General features: G+C 43.9%; 1 protein-coding gene across 6 annotated transcripts in view; it reads left to right on the forward strand.

Moving 5' to 3' along the window:
• Nucleotides 1-24,419, forward strand: part of WDFY3 (WD repeat and FYVE domain containing 3) — a 242,334-nt gene that overhangs the window by 128,417 nt on the left and 89,498 nt on the right. For all 6 annotated transcript variants that reach the window (XM_047798488.1, XM_047798492.1, XM_047798490.1 and 3 more), the window contains 12 exons: nt 296-408; nt 2,174-2,405; nt 4,595-4,695; nt 4,857-5,075; nt 9,112-9,293; nt 10,302-10,533; nt 12,671-12,831; nt 14,908-15,019; nt 17,251-17,441; nt 18,754-18,906; nt 23,652-23,725; nt 23,810-23,971. In XM_047798488.1, coding sequence (XP_047654444.1) covers nt 296-408; nt 2,174-2,405; nt 4,595-4,695; nt 4,857-5,075; nt 9,112-9,293; nt 10,302-10,533; nt 12,671-12,831; nt 14,908-15,019; nt 17,251-17,441; nt 18,754-18,906; nt 23,652-23,725; nt 23,810-23,971 — 1,932 coding nt within the window. The remainder of the gene's footprint in view (nt 1-295; nt 409-2,173; nt 2,406-4,594; nt 4,696-4,856; nt 5,076-9,111; nt 9,294-10,301; nt 10,534-12,670; nt 12,832-14,907; nt 15,020-17,250; nt 17,442-18,753; nt 18,907-23,651; nt 23,726-23,809; nt 23,972-24,419) is intronic.

The raw sequence follows: 24,419 nt of genomic DNA on the forward strand, positions 1-24,419 counted from the left end.
ATAAAGGTCTCCTCTCTGTGTAACCTCTTGACAATTTATAGTATTTCTGCCAATCATATTCCAGGAGAATATGCTCCTCAGATTTCATTGTCTAACTTTTCACAATATTCAGTGTTCTTGCCAGTGCCTGGTGATTAAAATATGAAGTTAACATTGTATATTATCATAACTGGATTGCTCTTTAATATTTTAATTCATCTGTTACAATTCATCAAATCACATTTTCATGTGTTTAGTTTATGAATTATATTAATGTTCTCATTCAAGGAAAAACTTTGCTTTGTCTCTGCTTTAGGGAGTTTTTACGTTTGGCAAGTCCATTAAATTGTGGTGCCTGGGACAAAAAACTACTAAAACAATATAGGGTCCACAAACCAAGTTCACTGAGTTATGAGCCAGAGATGCGAAGTAAGTTGACCTGTAAAAGTTCCCTTTTTTGGTTTACCTTATAAATGAAAATCCTGTGGGGGGGCAGGGTGAATATTATTTAGCCGTTCAACTGTGAAAGAAATGAAAGAGAAGCGTGTGTTGTTTTTTTCACTTACTGTTTTTTTAAAGGGAGAAACGTAAGATCTCGATTGACTTAAGAAGCGGGCAGATGGGGATGGGGAAAGAATCTGTAATAGAAGCAAGATCCTGGGGAGACAAGAACTATGCAGCAGAGTCCTTGGCTTAGAAGCGGGAAAAACCTTTCTCAGAGGATCCATAATCTCCTTGCTTTTTTAGGTAGTGTTTGCTGCTTGGCCTGAAGAGCAGGTGACTGGATTATTAGCAGGCTGGCAAGTAGCAGGGCAGCTGCTGTAGGGAGGACATGGAGGGCAGGACATCTAAATACGAATACAAGTAGTTGGAGAGATATGCCAAGGAGTCTAGGGTGGAGAGAGGAGGAAGTGAGGCAGCTGGGGGCAGGCTGGGAGAGAGGGATGGCTCCCTGGGCTGGAGAAGAGTGGCTAGGCCAAAAACGCGAACGAGGCGAGAGAACAGAATGGGAGAACTGGAGGAGTGAGGTTGGATAATGGCAGTCAAAACTGGAGCAGTGTGGAGTTCCCTGGTGGCCCATTGGGTTAAGGATCCAGCATTGTCACTGCTGTGGCAAGGATTCCATCCCTGGCCCGTAAACGTCCACGTGCTATGAACTTGGCAAAAAAAAAAAAAAAAAAAAAAAAAAAATTAATTCCAGCAGGGAGACAAGCAAAGAAAGACAAGACAAGCAAAGCCCAACCTGTGGCTCTGGAATGAAGTAGAGACGATGCTCTTTGGAGGAAAAGTAGTCACAGAGGCGCCTGAAGAGCGGGGTGGGTTGTCCGTGTGGACCTTGGCATGCCCAGTTCACTGGCAAGAGTTAGTGCAGAGAAGAGGTGACAGTGAAATGACAGCGAGAATAGGTGGTGGAGAAGCAAGTTTCAACTATTTATCTCTGTTTTTGGGGGGTTTTTCTGGTATGAAAGATGACCTGTTTTTTTCCATTTTAATACTTCTCAAGTATTTTATTTTCTTCTCAAGGAGAAATAATAAATAACTTTGTAAAATAAAAGTATAATCTGGTTTTTATAAACATCATTAATTGTAGTTTATAATTAGATTATACTGTAAGAGTGGCTTGGATAGTGGGGGTTTTGGGGGATTTTGTTTGTCTTTTTAGGGCCATACCCGAGGCATATGGAGGTTCCAGGCTAGGGCTGGAACTGGAGCTACAGATGTCAGCCTACCCCACAGCCACAGCAACACCAGATCCGAGCCGCATCTGCAATCTACATCACGGCTCACGGCAACACTGGATCCTTAACCTACTGAGCGAGGCCAGGAAGTGAACCTGCGTCCTCACGGATGCTAGTCAGATTCATTTCTGCTTAGCCATGACGGGAACTCCGGATAGTGGTTATCGATGATTTTTATTCTTTTTCTGTTTGATCCTTGCTTGTACTTTGAAGTTTCCAACACTTCTGCAGTGCATTTATTACTTCAGTAATAAGTGAAAAAAAAAAAAAACCACTAAGTTTTAAAATGAATGTAAATTATGTAAAAACTGGATAATAATGTTGGGGTTTAAAAATAAAATTACTGAATATATTGAAACTGAAGAGTAGTCTTTAAAAATAAAACAGCCTTGTTAAAGTCATTACTTTAGAAATCTGTATGGCGTTTTTCCCAAGAGATTTCCTTTGACTTGCAGGTAGTATGATCACATCCATGGAAGGTCTGGGTTCTGATAATGTTTTCAGCTTGCATGAAGATAACCATTACCGGATAAGCAAGAGCCTAGTGAAATCAGCAGAAGGAAGTACTGTACCCCTAACCAGGGTGAAGTGTCTGGTCTCCATGACAACCCCGCATGACATCAGACTTCACGGGTCATCAGTTACTCCAGCCTTTGTTGAATTCGACACGTCCCTTGAAGGGTTTGGGTAAGGAATTTGCAAGGTAGCCAAACCTTGTTATGTTATTTTATGCTTCAGTCTTGGCTTTAAGAAATAGATCTTTGGTTTTGAATCTACTTGATTAAAATATAGTATATGCAGGAGTTCCCTGGTGGCCTAGTGGTTAGGATTTGGCACTTTCGCCACCATAACCCAGACTTATCCTTGGTCTGGAAGCTGAGATCCCACAGCAAGCCACTGTATATCATGGCCAAAAAACTACTAAAATAACTAAATAAAATATAGTATATGCTGTGTATTTTCAATTGATTGAGTTCCTTTTTATCTTAAGATTTTTGGATTTAATTATTTTAAATTATGTATTATACTAAATAAATTGACATGGTTTAGGAGTCAGCAATCTTAAGTCCAAATCTGAGGTTTTGTAATTTTTTTTCGTAAACGAAGTTTCATTGTAATACAACACAACATTGAAACATAAAGTTTCATTGTAACACAACCATATTCATGTATGTATGTGTTGTCTCTGACTGCTTTCATGCTAGAGTGGCCAAGTTGAGAATTCATAATAAAGACGATCTGGTCTGCAAAGCATGAAATATTTATACTCTGGTCTTCTCTAGAAAATATTTGCCAACCACTGATTTTGTAAAATAAATTTACAGATAATATGCAAATTAAAATTAGGTTAAAAGCTCTTTGGGTTTTTTTTTTTTCCCCTTTGGGTTTTTAATCATCATTTTTTCCCCCCTCAAATTACCTAGCTTAGTAACTTTTTTTTTTTTTCCTCTGTCTTTTTAGGGCTATGCTTGTGGCATATGAAGGCTCCCAGGCTAGGGGTCAAATTGGAGCTACAGCTGCTGGCCTACTTCACAGCCACAGCAACACCAGATCTGAGCCATGTCTGCAACCTACACCACAGCTCGTGGCAATGCCAGATCCTTAATACACTGAGTGAGGCCAGGGCTCAAACCTGCATCCTTATGGACACAGGTTGGGTTCTTAACCCACTGAGCCACAGTGGGAATTTCCTAGCTTAGGATCTCACACATTATAAGTATTTTTTTTTTTTCTTTCTTTCTTTCTTTTTAGGGCTGCACTCATGGCACATGAAAGTTCCTAGGGTAGGGGTCAAATCGGAGCTGCAGCTGCTGACCTATATACCACAGCTACAGCAATTCAGGGTCCGAGCCACATCTGCAACCTATACCATAGCTTATGGCAACACCAGATCCCTGACTACTGAGGAGGCCAGGGATCCAACCCGCATCCTCATGGGTACTAGTTAGATTCATTTCTGGTGTGCCACAGCGGGAACTCCACATTTTAAGTATTCTTATACATTGTAAGTATTATCACTTTACATGAGTAAATACTTTCAAATGGCAGAAAAAGCTACAGTCGCAGAAGTAACAGGAAAGAATCTTTGGAGAATCTGGAAGAGTATAAAATCCATCAGCCTCAGAATGGACACAAATGCTAATACAAATCTATGTCTGTACTAGTTTGTGGAATTCGTATACATTGATCTAAAACTATAAATTGTATTTCAACAACATTGTTGTGGGTTATTATCAAACAATGAATTCAAACATATCTGGGGGAGTTCCTGTTGTCGCGAAGTGGTTAACGAGCATGACTAGGAACCGTGAGGTTGCAGGTTCGATCCCTGGCCTCGCTCAGGATCCAGCATTGCTGTGAGCTGTGGTGTAGGTCACAGACACGGCTCGGATCTGGGGTTGCTGTGGCTGTGGTGTAGGCTGGTGGCTACAGCTCTGATTAGACCCCTAACCTGGGAACCTGCATGTGCCGCGGGTGTGGCCCTAAAAAGACAGAAAAAACCCCCACATGTTTGGGATTAGGCAAAACCGATGGGAAGGGTGGTAGCCGAGGAGCACAACTCACTAGAAAGGGGCACAGGGAATTTTCTGTGGCGATGAGATTGCTCCAATGTCCTGGACAGGGTTAAACATTGGTGCGTTTTACTGAATGCAAATTATACTACGATTCTTTCTCAATTTTTAAAAATTTATCTTTTGATATTCTCACCCAATTAAAAGAAGAGAAGGCGTCTGTTAGGCATTCAGGTTTATCTGATGATCTCATATTTCTAGTGACCCTTAAATAACGGTCGTTTATTTCTCCATGATAAGTACACAGTAGTAAGAGCAGAGAGGAGTTCATCTCTAATGTGTGCGTTGTCCTCCCTTTAATAGATGCCTGTTCCTGCCCAGTTTGGCCCCTCACAATGCCCCCACAAACAACGCTGTCACCACAGGTCTTACTGATGGAGCCGTGGTCAGCGGCATTGGTTCCGGTAAATATTGCTTTCTCTGCTCGTGAGATTCCCCCCCCCCCCCCGCCCCCCGTTTCAGTAAATTATATTTTCTTTGGAGATTTGGTTTTGGGGGGGGGTCTTTTAAAAATATAAAAACGAGTCAATAAAAACTCATTATTATTTTTCCCTTTTAACTTTAGGTGAACGATTCTTCCCCCCTCCGTCGGGCTTAAGCTACTCGAGCTGGTTCTGCATTGAACATTTTAGTTCTCCTCCGAATAATCACCCTGTCAGGCTCCTTACTATTGTGCGTCGAGCAAGTTCTTCTGAGCAGCACTACGTGTGCCTTGCCGTCGTTCTGTCAGCAAAAGACCGGTCTCTGATTGTTTCCACCAAGGAGGAGCTACTGCAAAACTATGGTCAGTGCCTGGCTTTCCCTTTGCTCCTTGTGATTTAATATTAAAGGAATAAACTTCATTTTAATGGTCAGTTTTAAGGTCCAACTGATAACTCTTTTCTAATTTAAACTGTTAATAGAATAGAACAGGTTATATGAAATCTTTAATACTGTTCACCAGTGACATTTAAGGCACTTTCAGAAGAGACTTAGAAAACAGTGGCGAGAATTCCTCAAAGAAGGGTTTCTCTCTCCTTGCCAAGAAATTACAGCTTTTGCTAGGAAAGCAGGTTGCTTGTTTAATGTATTTTAGTAAGGATTTTCATTGGCTGTGAATTCTGCTTAACGAAGGAATATTCATTGAGCTCCTGCCTGCCATATGTGCCCCTCTGTGCTAGACACAATAACATTTTAATTGCTTTATTCATCGCTTACCTTCAAGACTTACACATCCCGTTTAATAATCCTGGTTGCCTGATTCCCTCTAATAGGCCGTAATGTTACGTTGCTTTACAGCAGAACTTCAAACTCAAGGCATTCATGAGGCTCTTCCTCAAGGACGTAAATAACAAGACATCAGTCTCAGTTTACCGAGTTTTCTTTGCTCTGAATATAAGTATTTGTATATAAATATACCTCTTTTATCGTCTAATTTTGTCTTCTACCTGATTATATAAAATAGTGGCACATGTTGCTTCACTCGTCGTTGGTATTCATGCATTCATCGACTATGAGTGTCAGCTCCTCGTTTAGATGGGAAGGCTTCTTGTCTTATGTAGGAATCTTTATCATGATCAGCACAGAGTTAGGTATCAGTATATTGTGCTTTAAAATCCTAGTTAGGGAGTTCCCATCATGGCGCAGTGGAAATGAATCTGACTGGGAACCATGAGGTTGCGGGTTCGATCCCTGGCCTCCCTCAGAGGCTTAAGACTCGGTGTAGGTCGCAGATGCAGCTTGGATCCCAAGTTGCTGTGGCTGTGGTGTAGGCCAGTGGCTGTAGCTCCGGTTAGACCCCTAGCCTGGGAAGCTCCATATGCTGCAGGAGCAGCTCTAGAAGAAAAGCAAAAAAATAAAATAAAATCCTAGTTAGGACACCTCATTTGCCCCTTTTGTGGCATTTGATGTGTTCACCCTATTTATTGATGTTTTCTTCCTGACTAAAAATGTCTCCAATCTTGCGATTTGAGACGCCCACTCTCTGTTCTTCCACCGTTTCTTTGCCCTCTCTCTCAATTTCCTGCAACAGCTCTCTCTCCCATCTTCCCCTGAAGATTAGTATTCCTCACGCTTTTACGTTTAATCCTTGCACTCAAGCTGCTCATCGGTTTCTGTTAGCAGTAGGTCTTTTTACCTCCAGTGACTCTGAAGTTAAAAAATTTGTCTGTGTCCCAGGCATTGTCCTGATATTTCCACCGAGTATATTAGACATCCTAATATAAATAATCTTCCTGTAAAGAACTCAGCCTGTAATGTTTGTCCCTCAAACCTGCATCTCCTTCCATTTTCCTGTCTTGGTAAATGACACCCTCACTAGCAGTTAGTCCTTGTAGAAACCTCACGTCCTCCTTGAAAATTCCGCCCTTTCTCCTAAGTCTCACTGTGTTATGCCTCCTTAATATATCCTGAATCTTCCCTTCCTCCCGATGGCCATTGCCATAGCCTTTGCTTAGCATTCTTTGTCCCTTCTCTGTACTTCATAGATTTTAGTTCTTTATTTTGTTTTGTGTCTGCATTAGTAGCACTCCTCAGTTCCCATACACGATGTTATTAGCTTTGTAACCTAGGCAACCCTGTCACCTAAAACAGTGTCTAGTGTATATTAGGCCCACAAATATTTAAGAATATAAATGAGTGAGAAGGAAAGATAAAAGAAATATAGATGACTTGAAAACAATGAGAAAAGTGAATAGTGGTGGAGAATTTGGAAAGAGGATAGAATTTAATTGGAAAATTAAGGATTAGATCTAGGGATATTTGAGTAAAAAATGTTTTCTAGGCGTTCCCATCATGGTTCGGCGGAAATGAATCTGACTGGGAACCATGAGGTTTTGGGTTTGATCCCTCGGCTCGCTCAGTGTGTTAAGGATCTAGCATTGCCGTGAGCTGTGGTGTAGGTCGTAGATGCGGCTCAGATCCTGTGTTGCTGTGGTTGTGGTGTTGGCCGGCAGCTGTAGCTCCGATTGGACCCCTAGTCTGGGAACCTCCATGTGCTGCAGGTGTGGCCCTGAAAAGAAAGAAAGAAAAAAATGTTTTCTAAACTCTCATTTTCACAAAATGTAATTGCAGGACTACTGGAGTCCATGTATCATTAGAAATGATGGTAACATCTAATTGCTGATGTAAACGGCATTGCTGCTGCGGGAATCCATCCTCGGAGCAGCTGTAGTCCGTTACGATGCCTGGATGATGCGAGCTGTCAGAGTGCAGCTGGCCCACCACGTCGCTTCTCCTGACACACCGCCGAATGCTGGCTACATCTTAGATGAAGCCTGAGTCAGAGTGTGAAACGCTCAGAAATGTTTATAGGGGATGCCCTCTCCAGGTCTCGAGAAGATTCAGTCTATTAACCAGGGAAGGGAAAGACAACAGTTCTTGGTTTCACTTACACCTTTTATCTCTTCTTTCGCATCCCTTGGTCCATAACCCTAGACCTTTCAAAGCTGTCTTACCCTGCTTTTGGCCGAGTTTATTCAGGTCTCTTCCTAATTACATCACCTGTGGATCAGGTACTGCCCTTGAGGGATCTTCACTCATCAGGAGGTGTGTGTTCTGCATTTCCGTTTAAAAATACAGTCTTGGCATTTTTTTTTTTTTTTTTTTTGGTCTTTTGTTGTTGTTGTTGCTATTTCTTGGGCCGCTCCCGCGGCATATGGAGATTCCCAGGCTAGGGGTTGAATCGGAGCTGTAACCACCGGCCTACGCCAGAGCCACAGCAACTCGGGATCCGAGCCTCGTCTGCAACCTACACCACAGCTCATGGCAACACCTGATCCTTAACCCACTGAGCAAGGGCAGGGACCAAACCCGCAACCTCATGGTTCCTAGTCGGATTCGTTAACCGCTGCGCCACGACGGGAACTCCTTGGCATTTTAGTACACACAAATAGTTTCAGATTCCAGAAGTAGAATGTTTTATTTGTAGTTCTGTCTTCAAATAAGTTGAACTTCTAACTTTCAGTGTATGATATGTGCTCGTACTGAAAAATAGTGGGTCTGCTTTAAGTTACCTAGGTAAGGGGATCTCTTTTTTTAAAGTTTTTCTTGGGCTAGGGAGAGGAACAGGTGTTTAACCTTTCTGCTGCTGTCCCACCTCCCCTTTAATACATACAAAAGGTAAATTAATTTCCAGCTATCTTAACACTAAGATTAAATTAATACCTCATCCATTATTTCCTAGCATGATTTGGCAACATACTGGGTAGCAGAAAGTAGACAGAGACAAGAAGTGGCTGCAGAATGTTAGCAAATCGTCATAGTTGTCAGGTGAAGCAGGAAACTTGGATCAACAAATACCTTTCCACTCCATAAATCGCTTCCTTGCTACCAGCTATTGTCAGAAAAGGATCAGGGCATTCCGGCCACAAACTGAGAAATAGTTGCCCCCTTGGGTCATTGACCAGTGCATGAAGCCAAGAGGCAAGAGTAAAATTTTAAATTGTCTTTTCAATTGGTTCTTTTTCTAACCAGTGCTATAGTCAAATGAGTGTCAACCTAGAATTTTGAAATACTTTGTATAACAGAGCAATGACAGGTAGTAATCAGCTAGTCTCTTTTCATTGTCTATCCTAATTTTATTTTCCTTTCTGTTATGTTTATTTTTTATTTCATTGGTTATTACAACGTTATTTGATTATAACTATATGTGTCTTGGGCAGAACAAAGCAATACATACCCCAGATTTCACTTTTTACTGCAGATGAGCTTATTGAAGGAATAGGGTGTTTTCATTTGCAGCATTGTCATGCCATTTGAACCTAGCGCCAACGTCTGGACGGGAATAGTTGTTAGAGTGAGGATGCTGCTGGGTTTGAAGTGGCTTCCCCTCTTCATTTTAGTTGACGATTTCAGTGAGGAGTCCTCTTTTTACGAGATTCTGCCATGCTGTGCTCGCTTCCGATGTGGAGAACTGATAGTGGAGGGCCAGTGGCATCACCTGGTCCTGGTGATGAGCAAAGGGATGCTGAAGAACAGCACCGCGGCGCTCTACATCGATGGGCAGCTCGTCAGCACCGTGAAGGTGAGCATACGCGTGCCTGCAGGTCTCAACCCGCCGGGCAAGGTAGCGCAGGGGTGGGGGTGGCCGTGTGTGTGTTTGCAGCGGTGTCCTATGTTGAGGTCTTGAATCCATTTGCGTTTTATTTTTGTGTATGGTGTTCTCCAGCTTCTGGGTTTGTGAGCTGGGAGGTTTATTATCGATCCATTTTACATTGCTGTCATGACTGCGTGTGAGCAGTCACGGTGCTGAGACCAGCTTTAGGCCATGTGTTGGTCTTCCTGCTCCGGTCATGAGCATCATTAAAACGTTGCTCTTTAATATGTGGAATAAACTGGGACGAGGTTACGACAGAACAAGCCGCCGAAATGCTCCTCACTCCGTCGAGTGATGACAGCTGCCTACGTCACAGGAAGCCACTTGATCTCCTTACCTCTTAAACGCTAATTATACATTTACTGTAATGAACTGAATGATAATTTAAGCATCTTGTCAGTAAACAGTAGTGCAATTTCAAATCTGAGGATATATTTGTCACTTAAAGTGTATATGTGTAAATTATAGCATATAATAGACTCTTCATTTGTCCAGTATTTTTATAGCCCTTATCCATTATAAAACACTTTCCATGTATAATTTTATCTAACAAACTCACACTGAAGGTAACAAAACTAATTTCAGGACTAGCTGAATACCAGAGTTGGAAAACTCTGTCTTCTTATCAACCTGAAAATTTCATACCACATTGTCAATTTAGTATACAGACCACCCAGACAGTTGCAGTGTCCCTGTATTTGACAGTTGCCCTTCCTAGCATTAGAGAGTTTACCTGTGTTGCAGAGCTGATTGCTAATTTCCAAAATGCACATCAGGTTCTAGAATCTTGGCCTGCCCTCCTGTTTCTCAGCTTAACCGCCTCTGTACATTCATAAAGTTGCACGGCCTTGAGATGATGAACACACACAAGGAGCTACTTTCCTGGTGAAAGTGGCTGGGGTAGAATCTCTCACGTTTGCCTTGTTTTCTTCGTAGCTTCACTACGTTCACAGTACTCCCGGGGGCTCGGGCTCTGCCAATCCGCCGGTGGTTAGCACCGTCTATGCATACATGGGCACTCCACCTGCCCAGCGCCAAATCGCTTCCCTGGTTTGGCGCCTGGGACCCACGCACTTCCTGGAAGAAGTTTTACCTCCTGCAAATGTAACTACCATTTTTGAACTAGGACCAAATTATGTTGGAAGCTTTCAAGCCGTGTGCCTGCCATGTGAGTACTTATTCTTTGTTCTTCAAGTTGTCTAAAACTTACCTTTCGCGGGGTGGATGCACAAATGGGTACGTGTGTGCAGACAAGGTCGCACACTTTATCTACAAGAAGAGCTTTCCCGGCTTTTCTGCAGCATACTCTTGACCACGCGCTCCTGTGCAAGACGCTCTCCGCCACCCATGCGGCTGACCCCTCTTGTTTCTTGTCTTTATTCCTGGTCACGAGTTTGCCAGCTTCTCTTGTTGGTTCCACGTGGTAGGCATGCACTGTCTACCAGTCTAACCCCTACCTTCTTCTCTCTCTCCTTTCTCCTTTTACATGAAGCAGTTTATTTATTTATCTATCTATTTATTAATTTGCTTTTTAGGGCCGATCCCACCGCATATGGAGGTTCTCAGGCTAGGGGTCCAATCGGAGCTACAGCTGCCGGCCTACGCCAGAGCCACAGCAACACCAGATCCGAGCCGCATCTGTGACCTATACCACAGCTCACGGCAACGCCGGATCCCCGACCCACTGAGCAGGGCCAGGGATCGAACCTGAATCCTTGTGGATACGAGTCGGATTCATTTCCACTGCGCCACGACAGTTCAAGAGAACTCCCTCTTGAAGCAGTTGAAAGTGTATCTACTCTGGTTCAAGGAAAGAAGGATGAGTCTAGAAAACACCCATATGTTTTCTTTAGGGGAGACCAGTAACCTCAGTTTTCCTCCTCTCTTTATTCCCGCAGCCCCCTCTTGTTGTCCTTGCTCTCAAGAGGAATTTAGAGTCAGAGAGTTGGCACTAAGCTCCAGCTCCTTTGTCAAACTCTCTCCACATGATGCCTCCCACTCGCTCGTTCTCATTCTCCCAAAGTTCTAGGGAGAGCTGGGAAAGGTGTGTTGTAAGTGGTGGGAATCTCAGGGCTAGGTAATCGCTCTTTCACTCAGGTTCTTGATCTGGATAGTGTCTAAGAATGGCTGATGCCGATGGGGTGCCCATCGTGGGCTGGGGACGTTAACACCCGGGAAGGACATGGCCGATCCGAGCCCTTCACAAGGACTGTCATCTCCTCAAAATGTTGGGCTTGGAGACTGTTGTCATCACCCCCGTTTTCCAGACGAGGAGACAGACAGGTATAGGGCGCACAGCTTTTGAGTGACCAAGCAGAGGTCCAGACTCAGGCCATCTTACTTGAGAACTCCTCCGCCCTGTTGTCTAGCCTAAAGAGAGGTGCACGTGGGGGCTGTCGCTGGGGAGGAGACCTAGGGCTGCGGAGCTCACAGGCTTTCCACTTATTTGCAGTCCCTTGTTCCTTGCAACCAAGGGGAAGTGTTTTGTGATTTGCTTGCTAACAGTTAAAGCTCTTCCTTTTTCTTTACATTAGGTTGTATATTAAGCATATTTTAAGAGTAAAACTTAGAATGCAAAAGCTTTATGACAATAATTGTCCTTATTTTCTAATTAAATGAAGAACTGAAAATTAAACAGTTTTTAAACTTAGCTCCCTCATTCCACTTTAAAAGATTTTCAAGTCTACCATTTAAAAATAATAATCAAGAGTTCCCTCTGTGGCGCAGCAGAAACAAATCTGACTGGTAACCATGAGGTTGCAGGTTCAATCCCTGGCCTTGCTCAGTGGGTTAAGGATCCGGTGTTGCCATGAGCTGTGGCGTAGGTCACAGACGCTGCTTAGATCCTGTGTTGCTGTGGCTCTGGCGCAGGCCAGCAGCTACAGCTCTCATTCAACTAGCCTGGGAACCTCCATATGCTGCAGGTTTGGCCCTGAAATGCAAAATCAATCAATCAATAAAAATAATAATCAGGGAGTTCCCATTATGGCTCAGTGGGTTAAGGACCCGATATTGTGAGGATGTGGGTTAACTCCTGGCCTTGCTCAGTGGGTTAACGGTCCAGCGTTGCCACAAGATGTGACATAGTTTGCAGTTGTGGCTTAAATCTGGTGTTGCCGTGGCTATGGCATAGGCTGCAGCTGCAGCTCCATTTCGACCCCTGGCTGGGAACTTCCACATGCCACAGCTGCCGCTGTGAAAAGAAAAAAAAGAAAGAAAAGGAAGAAAAATGATAATGAGTTAAAAAGTTGTGTTACGAAGAGGAGAACAACTGGATTTTATAGAAGGTGATTATTCTTTTGAAGGTAAAGATGCAAAATCTGAAGGTGTGGTCCCATCTCCTGTGTCACTAGTACCTGAGGAAAAGGTGTCCTTTGGCCTCTATGCGCTGTCCGTGTCCGCCCTCACGGTGGCAAGAATCCGGAAGGTGTGCAACAAGTTGGACAGCAAAGCCATCGCTAAGCAGGTGAGCGCAATGATTTCCCCGCAGGCTGTGCTGATTCTCACCGGAAGCATGTCCCTTCGCTTTCTTTGGGGCACCACCCAAGTATGAGTGGTGGCTGAAAACAGTGCCTTTCACACATTGTTTCGGTTTATTTCGGTTTGAATGTAAGCCAAAACGTATTTAGATATTGAGTTTAATTTGGAGTGCGCATTTCCTTCCAAAGGCATGGTTTATATTAATTGTTAGATTTTGATTGGCAATTAAGAAATGAACTTTTGGAAACGAAAGAAGACAATCGCTCCTTTTAAGGTTGTGCCTTAACTTTTTTCTGGAGAACCTACTAAGTGCCGGGCACCACTGTGGTCCCTGCAGTAGGTAAGGGGACAACTCCCGACGTTACGAAGGGTCTGACGTCGTAGTGGAAGAGACAGACAGTAATAACGCCAGAAGGAACCTGATGGTCGAGTATGTTGGAAGGGGAAGAATGCCACGGAGAAACAGCAAAGGGGCTAGAGAAGCAGATGGTCACGGGAGGCCTGGCTGGGAAGGTGCGAGATGAGGCAGAGAACCGTGAGGTCGCGGCGACGGCCGCGTGTGTGGGGTGGGGCTGGGGTGGCATCCCGGGAAGCAGGTGCTGAGGCCCAACCGGTGCGTGCCTGCCCCAGAGGCGCGTGGCTGGAACAGAACCCGAGAGCCTGGGCGGAGGCCGGACGCAGATGGAGTCCCTCTCCCCCACTTGAAGAAAACCCTAAGAAGAGTTAGTCGGGGGCCGGGGAGGAGTTTCGATGATGTTTTGGAAACATTTCAGATGCAGATCAGACCTCTTCGGGGCGACGTCAAAGCCAGTGGGGGGAAATCTGCGTCGGGCGGGCCAGGGGAGCTGTGAATGTCACGGCCGTTCATGGGTGGCGTTTAAAGCCGCCGGCCGAGGTGCCCTGACCGCAGCGCCGCGCGGATGGAGAAGAAGGGAGGGTCCCGGACGGAGCTGGAGCCCGGCAGGCTTGTGCGGTTGGGAGATGAAGAAACTGCAGAGACGACTCAGGAAGGGAAAGGGGACCGTCTAGGAGCGTCTGGCGTCCCAGAAATCACGGGTGCTCCGTGGCGGCCGTGTGGGGGCGGCCGAGACAGGCGAAGGCTGAGCACTGCCCGTGTGCTTAGGCGGGTGGACGGCATCCGTGAGCCGGCCGAGCCGCTTTGGCTGGTGGGGCCGGGGCAGCCGCCGAGGGGAAGGACGTCAAGAGGCTGGAAGGAACGTCATTGGGAAACAGTGCAGGATGGACACGTTCTTGTGCAGCGGTGGGTCCTTGAGTATATATCACCTTCTAAGGAGCGCAAACTATATAAACGGAGTCTGCAGCTAATAACAGAATTAAAGTCTGTGAATTCTGTTTGTTTTAAAGCCCATTGTGTATGTGTGTGTGCGCGCGCAAAATTTAACGTTCCTTTTATGGAGGCATGATTCATCCATGACCTGGGATAATGTGCATGACATGTACTTGAATCTGGAGTAAAGCCAGCAGTTCACGGATCAGGAACACAGGGAGGCAGTGCGGGACGAAGCCCTTTGAACCACCGCAGTTTCCTGCAGGAGGACGCCTGAAGCTGCCTCCCAAGACCCCTTGCCATCTTTCTCTCCGTAGACTGTATTTAACCTGCTTGCTATGAGCTTCCATGTCTTTGAAATTATTGGGACTTTTTAAAATTTGATCTAATTTTATGTTTTATTTTTTTCATCTTTAGTCTTTTTAGGGCTGCATTGGCGGCATATGGAGGTTCCCAGGCTAGGGATCGAATCAGAGCTGCAGCTGCTGGCCTACACCACAGCTCACGGCAACGCCGGATCCTTAACCCCCTGAGCAAGGCCAGGGATCAGACCCGCAACCTCATGGTTCCTAGTCGGATTCGATTCCACTGCGCCATGACGGGCACTCCTGAAATTAATTGGGACTTTTAAGAAAAAACAAGTATGCGTGTTTCTATCATTCTTCTAGGAAGAGAGCGGAAAGACATGTCCATCACATTCTTTCTTTGTTTTCCCGTCAAAACGTCCAGGCCCGTTCCTCCGTAGTTACATTCCTTCCCTTTGCTGTTCTTCAGTTAGGCATTTCCTCCCACGAGAATGCCACGCCTGTGAAGCTGGTACACAACTCAGCAGGACATCTTAACGGACCCGCACGGACAATCGGGGCGACTCTGATTGGATACTTGGGTGAGTCAGGTTGTCTTTGTCCTTTTAAAACTGCTTTCTTTGCCTTCAAGTCTGTATTCACTTTCTCCCCTCGAGGGCGATGTAAGTTCACGTTCTGCAGTGCTGACCTGTAATGTTCTTAAACTGGGTAGCGAGCAATGTCAACCCCAAACTCCAGCCAACATTAAAAATTATAACCTTTTACAAAATGATTACCTTGCCCCTTGTTGGTCAGCACTGATGAGCACTGACTGTATACCTCTGTATAATTTCAAGGTAAGTTTCATTTAGATACAAATGTAAAGACTCAGGAATATTGGTGATTGATATGGTTACATGGTTTGGTGCTGCAGGGGTGACACTCTTGATGCTTCTGTTATTTGGAAATGAGCTAGAAAATAAGAACCTCAGAGTCTGAGCCCTGTGAACCCAACTGTAAGTCAGAACTTGAGAGCCTCAAACCTCATGCCTGCTTTAAAAAAAACTGTTTGGGATAGATAGAATTTTGAGACATAACCCGATCTGCCCATCTAAAATCCAAAACTAACAGTATGCGTTTTAGTGTGTGAGTCAGTACATGATATTGGTTCCCTTTTTTTTTGCTGCCCCTGTGGCATATGGAGGTTCCCAGGTTGGGGGTCCAATCATAGCCATTGCTGCCGGCCTACACCAAAGCCACAGCAATGCCAGATCCGAGCTGCACCACAACTCATGCCAGATTCTTAACCCACTGTGCGAGGCCAGGGATCGAACCCACACCCTCATGGTTCCTAGTTGGATTCGATTCCACTGCGCCACGACGGGAACTCCAGTATTGGTTCCTTTTAAAATTGGCAGAAGGTGTTGTGCTGGTCAGCACCCTGCATGTTTACAGGTCCTTGGCAGTTTTTATTGTCCCAGGGAAATGTATATCTCTTAATTCTGTTTTTCTTTTCTTTTTTGGGGGGGGGGGGCATATTGCATTGATAAATGGCTCCTTTAGCCTAAGGCATATGGTAGTGTTTCTTTATTTGCAGACATATACCGAACATTTAGAGATACAGCAGCACTGTGGTCACAGCAGAAAGCGCAGTCAGTGAAGAGTTCAGAGCTTTAGATTCTAATCCCTGTTCTGCCACCACGGGGACTTAGGCCAGGCTTTTGAACTCCGTGGATGCCAGTATTCTCATCTGTAGGTTGGTAATACTGGTCCTAAGGACCTTAGAAAGTAGTTTTCAAAATCCGGTGCAGTCGTATATACCGAAGTATTGTGAATTCTGCCCGGCACGTGGATATAGACAATGCATATTAGCTTTATTTTTAGCAAACTCAGTCTTGATCAGCAGCCAAGTGATGGTCAAACAATGCCTTTTTAAAAAAAAACCAGGTTAGGGAGCTCCCCTTGAGATTCAGTGGTTGATGAATCCGACTAGGAACCATGAGGTTGTGGGTTCGGTCCCTGCCCTTGCTCAGTGGGTTAGGGATCCAGCGTTGCCGTGAGCTGTGGTGTAGGTCGCAGTCACAGCTCAGATCCCGCGTTGTTGTGGCTCTGGTGTGGGCCGGTGGCTACAGCTCCGATTGGACCCCTAGCCTGGGAACCTCCATGTGCTGCGGGAGTGGCCCAAGAAATGGCAAAAAAGACCAAGGGAAAAAAAAAAAAACAGGTTAGGAGTGTAGATGCAGAAAAAAAAATTTTTTTTGAACAACAGAGGTAGTTCCAGTACTGTTTCCACATACGTGTGCTCTTCCAGGGTCACTGACGTCCTGTTACTCAGGTTACAGAACCAAGAGGATCTCTGGGCAGCGGTCAGGAGTCTGCTTTGTTTGGCTTTTCTGTAGGACTACTTCATCCTTCTCCATCCCGTTCGCCCGTTCAGAGAGCTGAAGGGCTTTTGCTGTCCGTAGGGTTCTTCTCCAACAGCACCTCGTAAGGCATCATTCCTTATCTCCGAAATACGTTCCCCGGGCCTTGGTGCTTCTGCGCCTTCATCTTGCCCGACACTGCTTGGTGGCGACATTTGCACTCGCTCTCAAACCCGGCCCTCCTCCCTCCCTCCCTCCCTCCCAGCTCCTCTCTGAAAGTACATACATCAGCATTTATTGTCTCCTCACAAATTCTCCCTTGTGTTTTTTGAGAAGTTTTATTTTAGGATAGGAGGGTTTTTTGTTTTGAAGTGTAATTTGTAATTTATCTGTATTTCTTAAGATGATATATTGAGTTCTTATTTATAGCGGGAATTTATTGTAATTATTTTTCACTGTCTTTTAATCAGGAGTAAGAACATTTGTCCCTAAGCCTGTTGCCACTACTTTGCAGTACATTGGTGGAGCTGCAGCCATCCTGGGCCTGGTGGCCATGGCTTCTGATGTGGAAGGGCTGTATGCAGCGGTCAAGGCCCTGGTTTGTGTGGTCAAGAGCAACCCACTAGCCAGCAAAGAAATGGAAAGAATCAAGGGCTACCAGGTTTGTAACCAGAAAGCTTGGTCTTCACTTGATTTTGCATCAAAAATATTCTAATTTTCAGAGTTCCCATTGTGGCTCAGCAGGTTAGGAACCTGACATAGTGTCTGTGAGGATGGGGGTTTGCTCCCTGGCAGTGGGTTAAGGATCCGGTGTAACTGTGAGCTGCAGTGTAGGTTGCAGATACGGCTTGGATCTGGTGTTGCTGTGACTGTGGCGTAGGCTGGTAGCTGCAGCTCTGATTCCACTTCCATATGCCATGGGGGGAGCCCTAAAAAGAAAAAAAAAAAAAAACCTTTAGTTTTCATTATTAACCGTATTTTTTCAAACTCTCAAAGAATTCTGTTGTCTAGGTCAACTTTAAACATTGGAAGTAATTATTAAAACTAATGTATTTCAAGTGAGAATATGAGCTGTTGTCAGTTTGGAGTTACTTTGCTCTATGGAAATAGGAATGAAATAAAATAAGGCCACAGTTCTCTTCTGGAGACTGCCAAGTCAGTGATGGATTCCGTGTTCTCCCCGTTTTCCTTGTCTCTCCCTCCACACCCAGTCAGCTTTGAACCCCCTTACTTACCTGGAGGTTGTCAGAGCTGCTGCGTATTCTGTGGGCCATTGCTAGTCCTAAACACGCATGGGCATTAAAAATAGGCAGTGCTCATGCACCTACCGTCTCCACCAGGTTTAGCTTGAAAGTTACTTGTCAGAAGAGAAACAAGCATTTGGAGCACAATGAAATTCCTCTAGACTGGATGCAGTATATATAAATGCCTTCTCTAACTCCAGCAGATAGTTCATTGGTAGATAAACCGCTTACTATGGAGTGTTTTCTGTAGATTTAATTACACTATTTGGATGTCTTGTTTCGGAAACTTTTCAAAATGATTATTTGAAAAGTTGATCACGAAAAAATAGGAATAGTCTAACTGTTCCAGTAGTAGGAGAATGGCTAATAATCCTATAACCATTTCATATATCATTCAACCGTTTAAAAAGTGTAATTGTGGAGACTGTTGCAAAAGAAAAACATCCTTCTGATAAAATGGTTATGTAGAGAAAAAGAGTAGAAAACCGTATGCCCATGAGAGCAACGTCAATTTAAAAATTTACGTGCGAATAGAATTTACATAAAAGTGGGTATTTTTCATGATAGAATGATGGGATTTCCCTGCTTCTCAGGTTTTCTTTAATACCGTATTGTTGTGATAAAAGCATCACAGTGCAGACGTCTCGGGAGTTGCTCCGAAGGGCTCTCCAGGGTTCGTGGGGGGGTGTATGTGATGATCAGCCGGCATTCGGTGTTGCTTTCTTTCAGTTGCTGGCGATGCTGCTTAAGAAGAAACGCTCCCTTCTTAACAGCCACATCCTGCATCTCACATTTTCCTTGGTGGGAACGGTTGACAGTGGACACGAGACGTCCATTATTCCAAACTCAGCTGCTTTCCAGGACCTGCTTTGTGATTTTGATGTATGTACACAAACACTGAGCTGACACTCCATAATCAACAAACCAGTTTCGTATTCTGTATATTGGCCGAGTTAACTACTAAACAGTTTTGTCTCGAGGATTTGTGTATGTTCTGTGTTTTTATTATGCTCATGTAAATGTCATTAGTAAATAAGACGAAATAGGGGAGTGATGGATTCTTTTTTCCCAAAGGTAGTCCATTTTGCAAATAATACAAAAGTGAGCGTGTACGGTCCATATACCTAACTATAGCATATTTGCTGTCATTTGGCACTGCATAAGAGAGGCAAGCATATTTTCATGAAATAGTTCTGATAGAAACTTTTCCTCCATGAATATGAGCTGGACCTGAAATCTTGGTTACAGTAGCAGCATAGTTAAATATGCTTTCACCAAAATCGCAGGGTTTTTACTTCTGCCGTCTTAGTACCGTAACAGCCTCCACTCCGTCCTCTCAAGGCACCACTTGATCTTGCACATCCTTTCTTCCTTGAATTTCTCGTTCGCAGCACTTTGCACACTCGTCCCGATGTCAGTTCTCCCGTTTGAGACCGGAGGCTCTGTGAGCAGAGGTCCCGTCTTTCTCTCCCTCCCTCCTTGTATTCCTCCAGCCGGAATGGGGCCCAGCCCTCAGGTTTGCTCTGGTGTCTGGCCCTAACGCTCCTTCCTTAGCAGTTTGCTCTGCTCTGTCTTGTCAGTTGTTTTTAATCCCTAACGAACAGACTGTGTGCCCTAAGTACCTTGCTGAAACTTTATTCGAAAGCTTATTAGCAGTCCTCTTCCCAATAAAAATCCATGGCTTCTACTCAGTTCTCAGTACCCCCAGCTCTCAGTACCACTCGATGCGGTCTGTTTCCCTCTTCTTGTCTCTCCGAGTTATTTTACTGGCTTTCAGGTATCGCTCGTGGTTCTTGTATCTTTCTCACTACTTTTTTTTTTTAAATGACCTAGCTTTGGAAGTCACAGAGCATGTTATGTTGGTCAAAGTAGGCACAGCCTTGCCCGGATTCAAGGGCTGAGAAAACAGATTCCTCCAACAATGGGAAGGGTGTTAAAGAGTTTAGGGATGTGTTTTAAAACTGCATCAAGAGTGAGATGGCGTTTCACAGGCTTGGAAAAACTTAGGGTTTCCCAAGGAGCCAGGTTGGTTGGGGGTGGGGGATGGAAATGCTGTAAAAGTGGGTTGGGATGATCCTTGTACAGCTACAGCTGTAATAAAATTCATTGAGTTAAAAACTCCGAGTAAAATAAATAAAACATCACACACACACACACACACACAAACACACACGGGATGGAGTGAATAAACAAGACAGTGAATTTGGGATGATCCTTGTACAGCTACAGCTGTAATAAAATTCATTGAGTTAAAAACTCTGAGTAAAATAAATAAAATATCTCACACACACACACACACACACACACACACACACACACACGGGATGGAGTGAATAAACAAGACAGTGAATTCAGGCCCGAGCCGAGCATTGACATTTATCACAGGCTTTCTCTATTCCTGGCTCCAGCTCACTATTTCACATTTTCTTTCCCCATGATTTTCTGGTTCTGGAATTTTCATGACTTGATGTCAAAGTGTCTGTCTTCCTTTCTTTGTCTTTTCCTTTATCTGTTGTTTGCTCTAGATTTTCACCCAGGCCCACAGCCTCACCTGGACACAGGTGACTCTCACATCTAAATCTTTGGCTTGACATCTGAATTCCAGACTCATTTCTAACTTCTTCCTCAGCATTTCCATTTACATGTCCCCGCGACACGTAAACTGAACCTCACATCCTTTCCCCAGTGAGTTCTTCCTTTTAACTTCGGTTCCTGCTAACACCACCGTTCCCCTGTTCCTCCTGCCTCACCGTTTTTAGACAGTCATCTGCAGTCGTTTAGATTCTGCTTCCACATTCCACGTCGTCTGTTTCCTATTTCTCCTGCTGTATCTGGCCCAAGCCCTCATCGATTCTCCTCCGACTTAGGAAGGTGACAGTCAAACACTTGTTTCTCCCTTGCCTTGGTTGAGTCTATATATTTTTTCATCTCATCCCAAGACACAGTCCTATCACTTACTTACAAACTTTGATTTCTCTTGCCTACACAATAGAGTACACATTTCTTAACCTGATAGTCAAAGTTCTAAGACATAAACCTCGCATTCCTTTAGAAAATAATTAGTGAATATGTTTGAGCCAAGCACTGTATTAAGAGCTGAGGATGTGAAAATAAAAGAGACTTCATGCCTCAGGCATTTATTGCCTTAGACGAGAAAAGCAAATAGAATGAAGAAAAATAGTATGAAGAAAAGGGCATTCGATGAGAAAAGCAACTAGACAGTATGAAAATAGACCTTATGAAAAAGAGGTAAAGGTGTGCAGAAAGAATTGTGAGAGTACTAGGGAGACCTACTTAGTAACCCTAGCTTTGTTTTCCTCTGGTAATTGACACCTTATCTTTAATTTCAGACTTCTGCTAAAATTCAGATGAAATCGGGCCGGTTCAGGGTGGTCTGGCTGTAGATCTGGCTAAAATTCAGTATGCCAACATCAGAAATGTACTTGCTCCACAAATTGCGCTTTCCTTTTGTAATACCCTGCCCGCTTTATGGCCTCATACAGCGTTCCTAATAACCTCAAGCCGTGGTAGTCAGGGCATACTTCATTTACCCTGTTTCTGCCACAGCCATTGGCAAGCATAAGTAAAACAATTGTAATAGCATCCAAGCGTTTTCTTTTTTAGTGGCTGTTCTGGGATTTGCCGTGTACACATGTAACAATTAATTCTGTCTTCAGAGTACGTCGTAGCACGTCACCTGTCGTGGAAAACCCTGCGCCAGCACCCTCCCTTTCGCCCTTCCTGTCCTTCGTGCTGTTGTTGTCATACATTTCACTTCTGTGTGTTTCTCATCCCCGCAGTGCTTGGCATGGTTTTGCCCTTAAATAGTCTATTTCCTTTTTAAGGCATTAAAAATTATATTTTCCCACATCCGTAGAATTTATGGCAGTCTTTGTGCCTTCGTGTGCATCCCGATCTCCATCGTGGAGGGAGTAATGCGTCTGCCTGCAAAGCTTGCTCTGACATTTCTTGTAGTGCAGGTCTGCTGAGGCTAAATTCTCCTGTTTGAAAAAGTATTTATTTTTCCTTTTTTGGGGGGGGTTATCTTTGCATAACATTGGAATTCTAGTTGATGATTTTTATCCTTTGCATACTTTCAAGAACCTGTTGTCTTTATGTTTCTTCTGCCTGGGGTTTGTTGACTTTTTTAAGTTTGTGAGTTTGTCATTCTCATCAAAATGGAAAAATTTTAGCCAGTATTTCTTCAACTGTTTTCCCTGGTTTTTTGGGGAGCTCCAGTTAGACTGTTTGATATTGTCCCACAAGTCACTTATGCTCTATCTAGCTATTTCCATCTAGTATTTTTTCCCCCTCATACTTCATTTTTGAAAAGTTTCTATTACGTCTTTAAGTTTACTGAATTTTTTTTCGGCTGTGTCTAATCCTCTGCTTTTCCCATGCAGTGTATTTTTTTAATTTGGGGTGTTTTATTTCTCATCTACAGAAGTTCGTTTTGGATCTTGGTTCTCTTCTATTTCTCTTCTCATCACTTTCATAATTTCTCTCCCATTCTGTGGCATATGGGGCATATGTAATAGCTTTTTTAAGGTCTCAATAATTCTATCATCTCTGTCATTTAAGGGCTTATTATTTATAACCAACCGGATGATTAGTTTTTTTTCTACTTATGGCTCATATTTTCCCTTCCTTTTTTCGTATACTTGGTTTTTGTTTTTGTTTTTGTTTTCTTTTTTATTAGGCCAAAACCATGGCATATGGAAGTTCCCAGGCTAGGGGTCAAATTGGATCTACAGCTACTGGCCACAGCCACAGCCACAGCCACGCAGGATCCAAGCCGCGTCTGCGACCTACGCGACAGCTCACGGCAGGGATCCTCCACCCACTGAGCGAGGCCAGGGGTCACACCTGCGTTCTCATGGTTACTAATCGGGTTCGTTTCTGCTGCACCACATCGGGAACTCCCTCGACTTGGTAATTTTTGATTGGATGTTAAATTTTACCTTGTTGAGTGCTAATTATTTTTTAAATTCTTTTAAAGAGTATTAAACTTTGCTCTTACCTTGTTGCAGTTATCTTGATTCTTTTGAGACATGTTTTTAAGCCTCGTTAGGGTGGACTTGATTAATCTTTTGTAGCTGCACTGCTACGGTATCACACTTCTGAGACCTCTATTCCGATCGTCACATGTATCACGATGTCTCAAACTGGTTAGTGAGTGTGCAAACTAGTCTCATCCTCTGTGAGTTTTAGGAATAGTTTGTTGTCCTCCTTGGCAGTGATTATTTCCAGTTTTGGACCTACCCAAGATTCCTGTTATCCAGTTTTTATGTTCGGTACGTAGCATTCGGTATTCATTCTATTCAGTATATTGTGTTCAATATTCAGTAAGAGTGTTCAGGCATGGATTTCAGAGAAGTTTCCTGTAGATCTTGCCTTTCTGGTTGTTTACGCTAGAAGGGTAACTTCCATAGCAGTTACCCTTTATGAACAGAACCATAAGTCCTATATACAATTAGGTAGGGCTACAACAAATAAAAATTAATAAAGTGGTTATATTCATTTAACTAAAGAATGAAAGTTGTATGTGCTGCATTTGTGTCTGTTGGGTTGGGATTTTGAGTATCTTTTAACCCTAAATATACAACTCTTCTCTCTTTTTCTTGTAGGTCTGGCTCCACGCCCCATATGAACTTCATCTTTCCTTGTTTGAGCACTTTATTGAACTGCTCACAGAGTCCAGGTATTTGTTAGTACCTAAAAAATTAGTTGTTCGGTTAGAGAAGGGATGCCACTAACTGCGTGTGAAACCTTTTTTCTCTTATAGTGAAGCTTCAAAGAACGCCAAGTTAATGAGGGAGTTCCAGCTGATCCCGAAGCTGCTCCTGACTCTTCGAGACATGTCTTTATCCCAACCTACCATTGCTGCCATTAGTAACGTGCTGAGCTTCTTACTGCAGGGCTTTCCCAACAGCAATGACCTCCTCAGGTAGTGGAAACGTCTCTCTGTCTGTTAACCAAACGAACCACTGAGGTTCAGATGCTTGAGATGAATGCAGTTGGTTCCTATGCCTGAAGAGCACTGAGAAGTTCATACTATCCAAGACATTTGTAAGTTAGAGAAAACCTGCTTTGTGTCTTACAAAGCCAATTTTTGCCCCTGGCCAATGATAGCATTTTGGCGAGGAAAAGTGTTAGAATTAGGCCAGTGAGCCAGATTAGCCTGGAAGTAAAAGTTCAGTGTAGGAACTCTTGGTCCCCAAGTCTTGCTACTTCTCGAGTGTATGTGCAGCAGCACCTGCTCACGTGCATGTGTAGCCGTAGCAGACGTGTCATGTCTTTTATGTTTGTTCTCCGCTGCCCAAACTGATGATCGTATTTTATTTTGTATATCCAGACCTTTTCTCTGACATGAGTATTATTTTGCTGCCAGTGTG

Source organism: Phacochoerus africanus, chromosome 10, assembly GCF_016906955.1.
Source record: "Phacochoerus africanus isolate WHEZ1 chromosome 10, ROS_Pafr_v1, whole genome shotgun sequence".
In the NCBI taxonomy this organism is placed as follows: domain Eukaryota; kingdom Metazoa; phylum Chordata; class Mammalia; order Artiodactyla; family Suidae; genus Phacochoerus; species Phacochoerus africanus.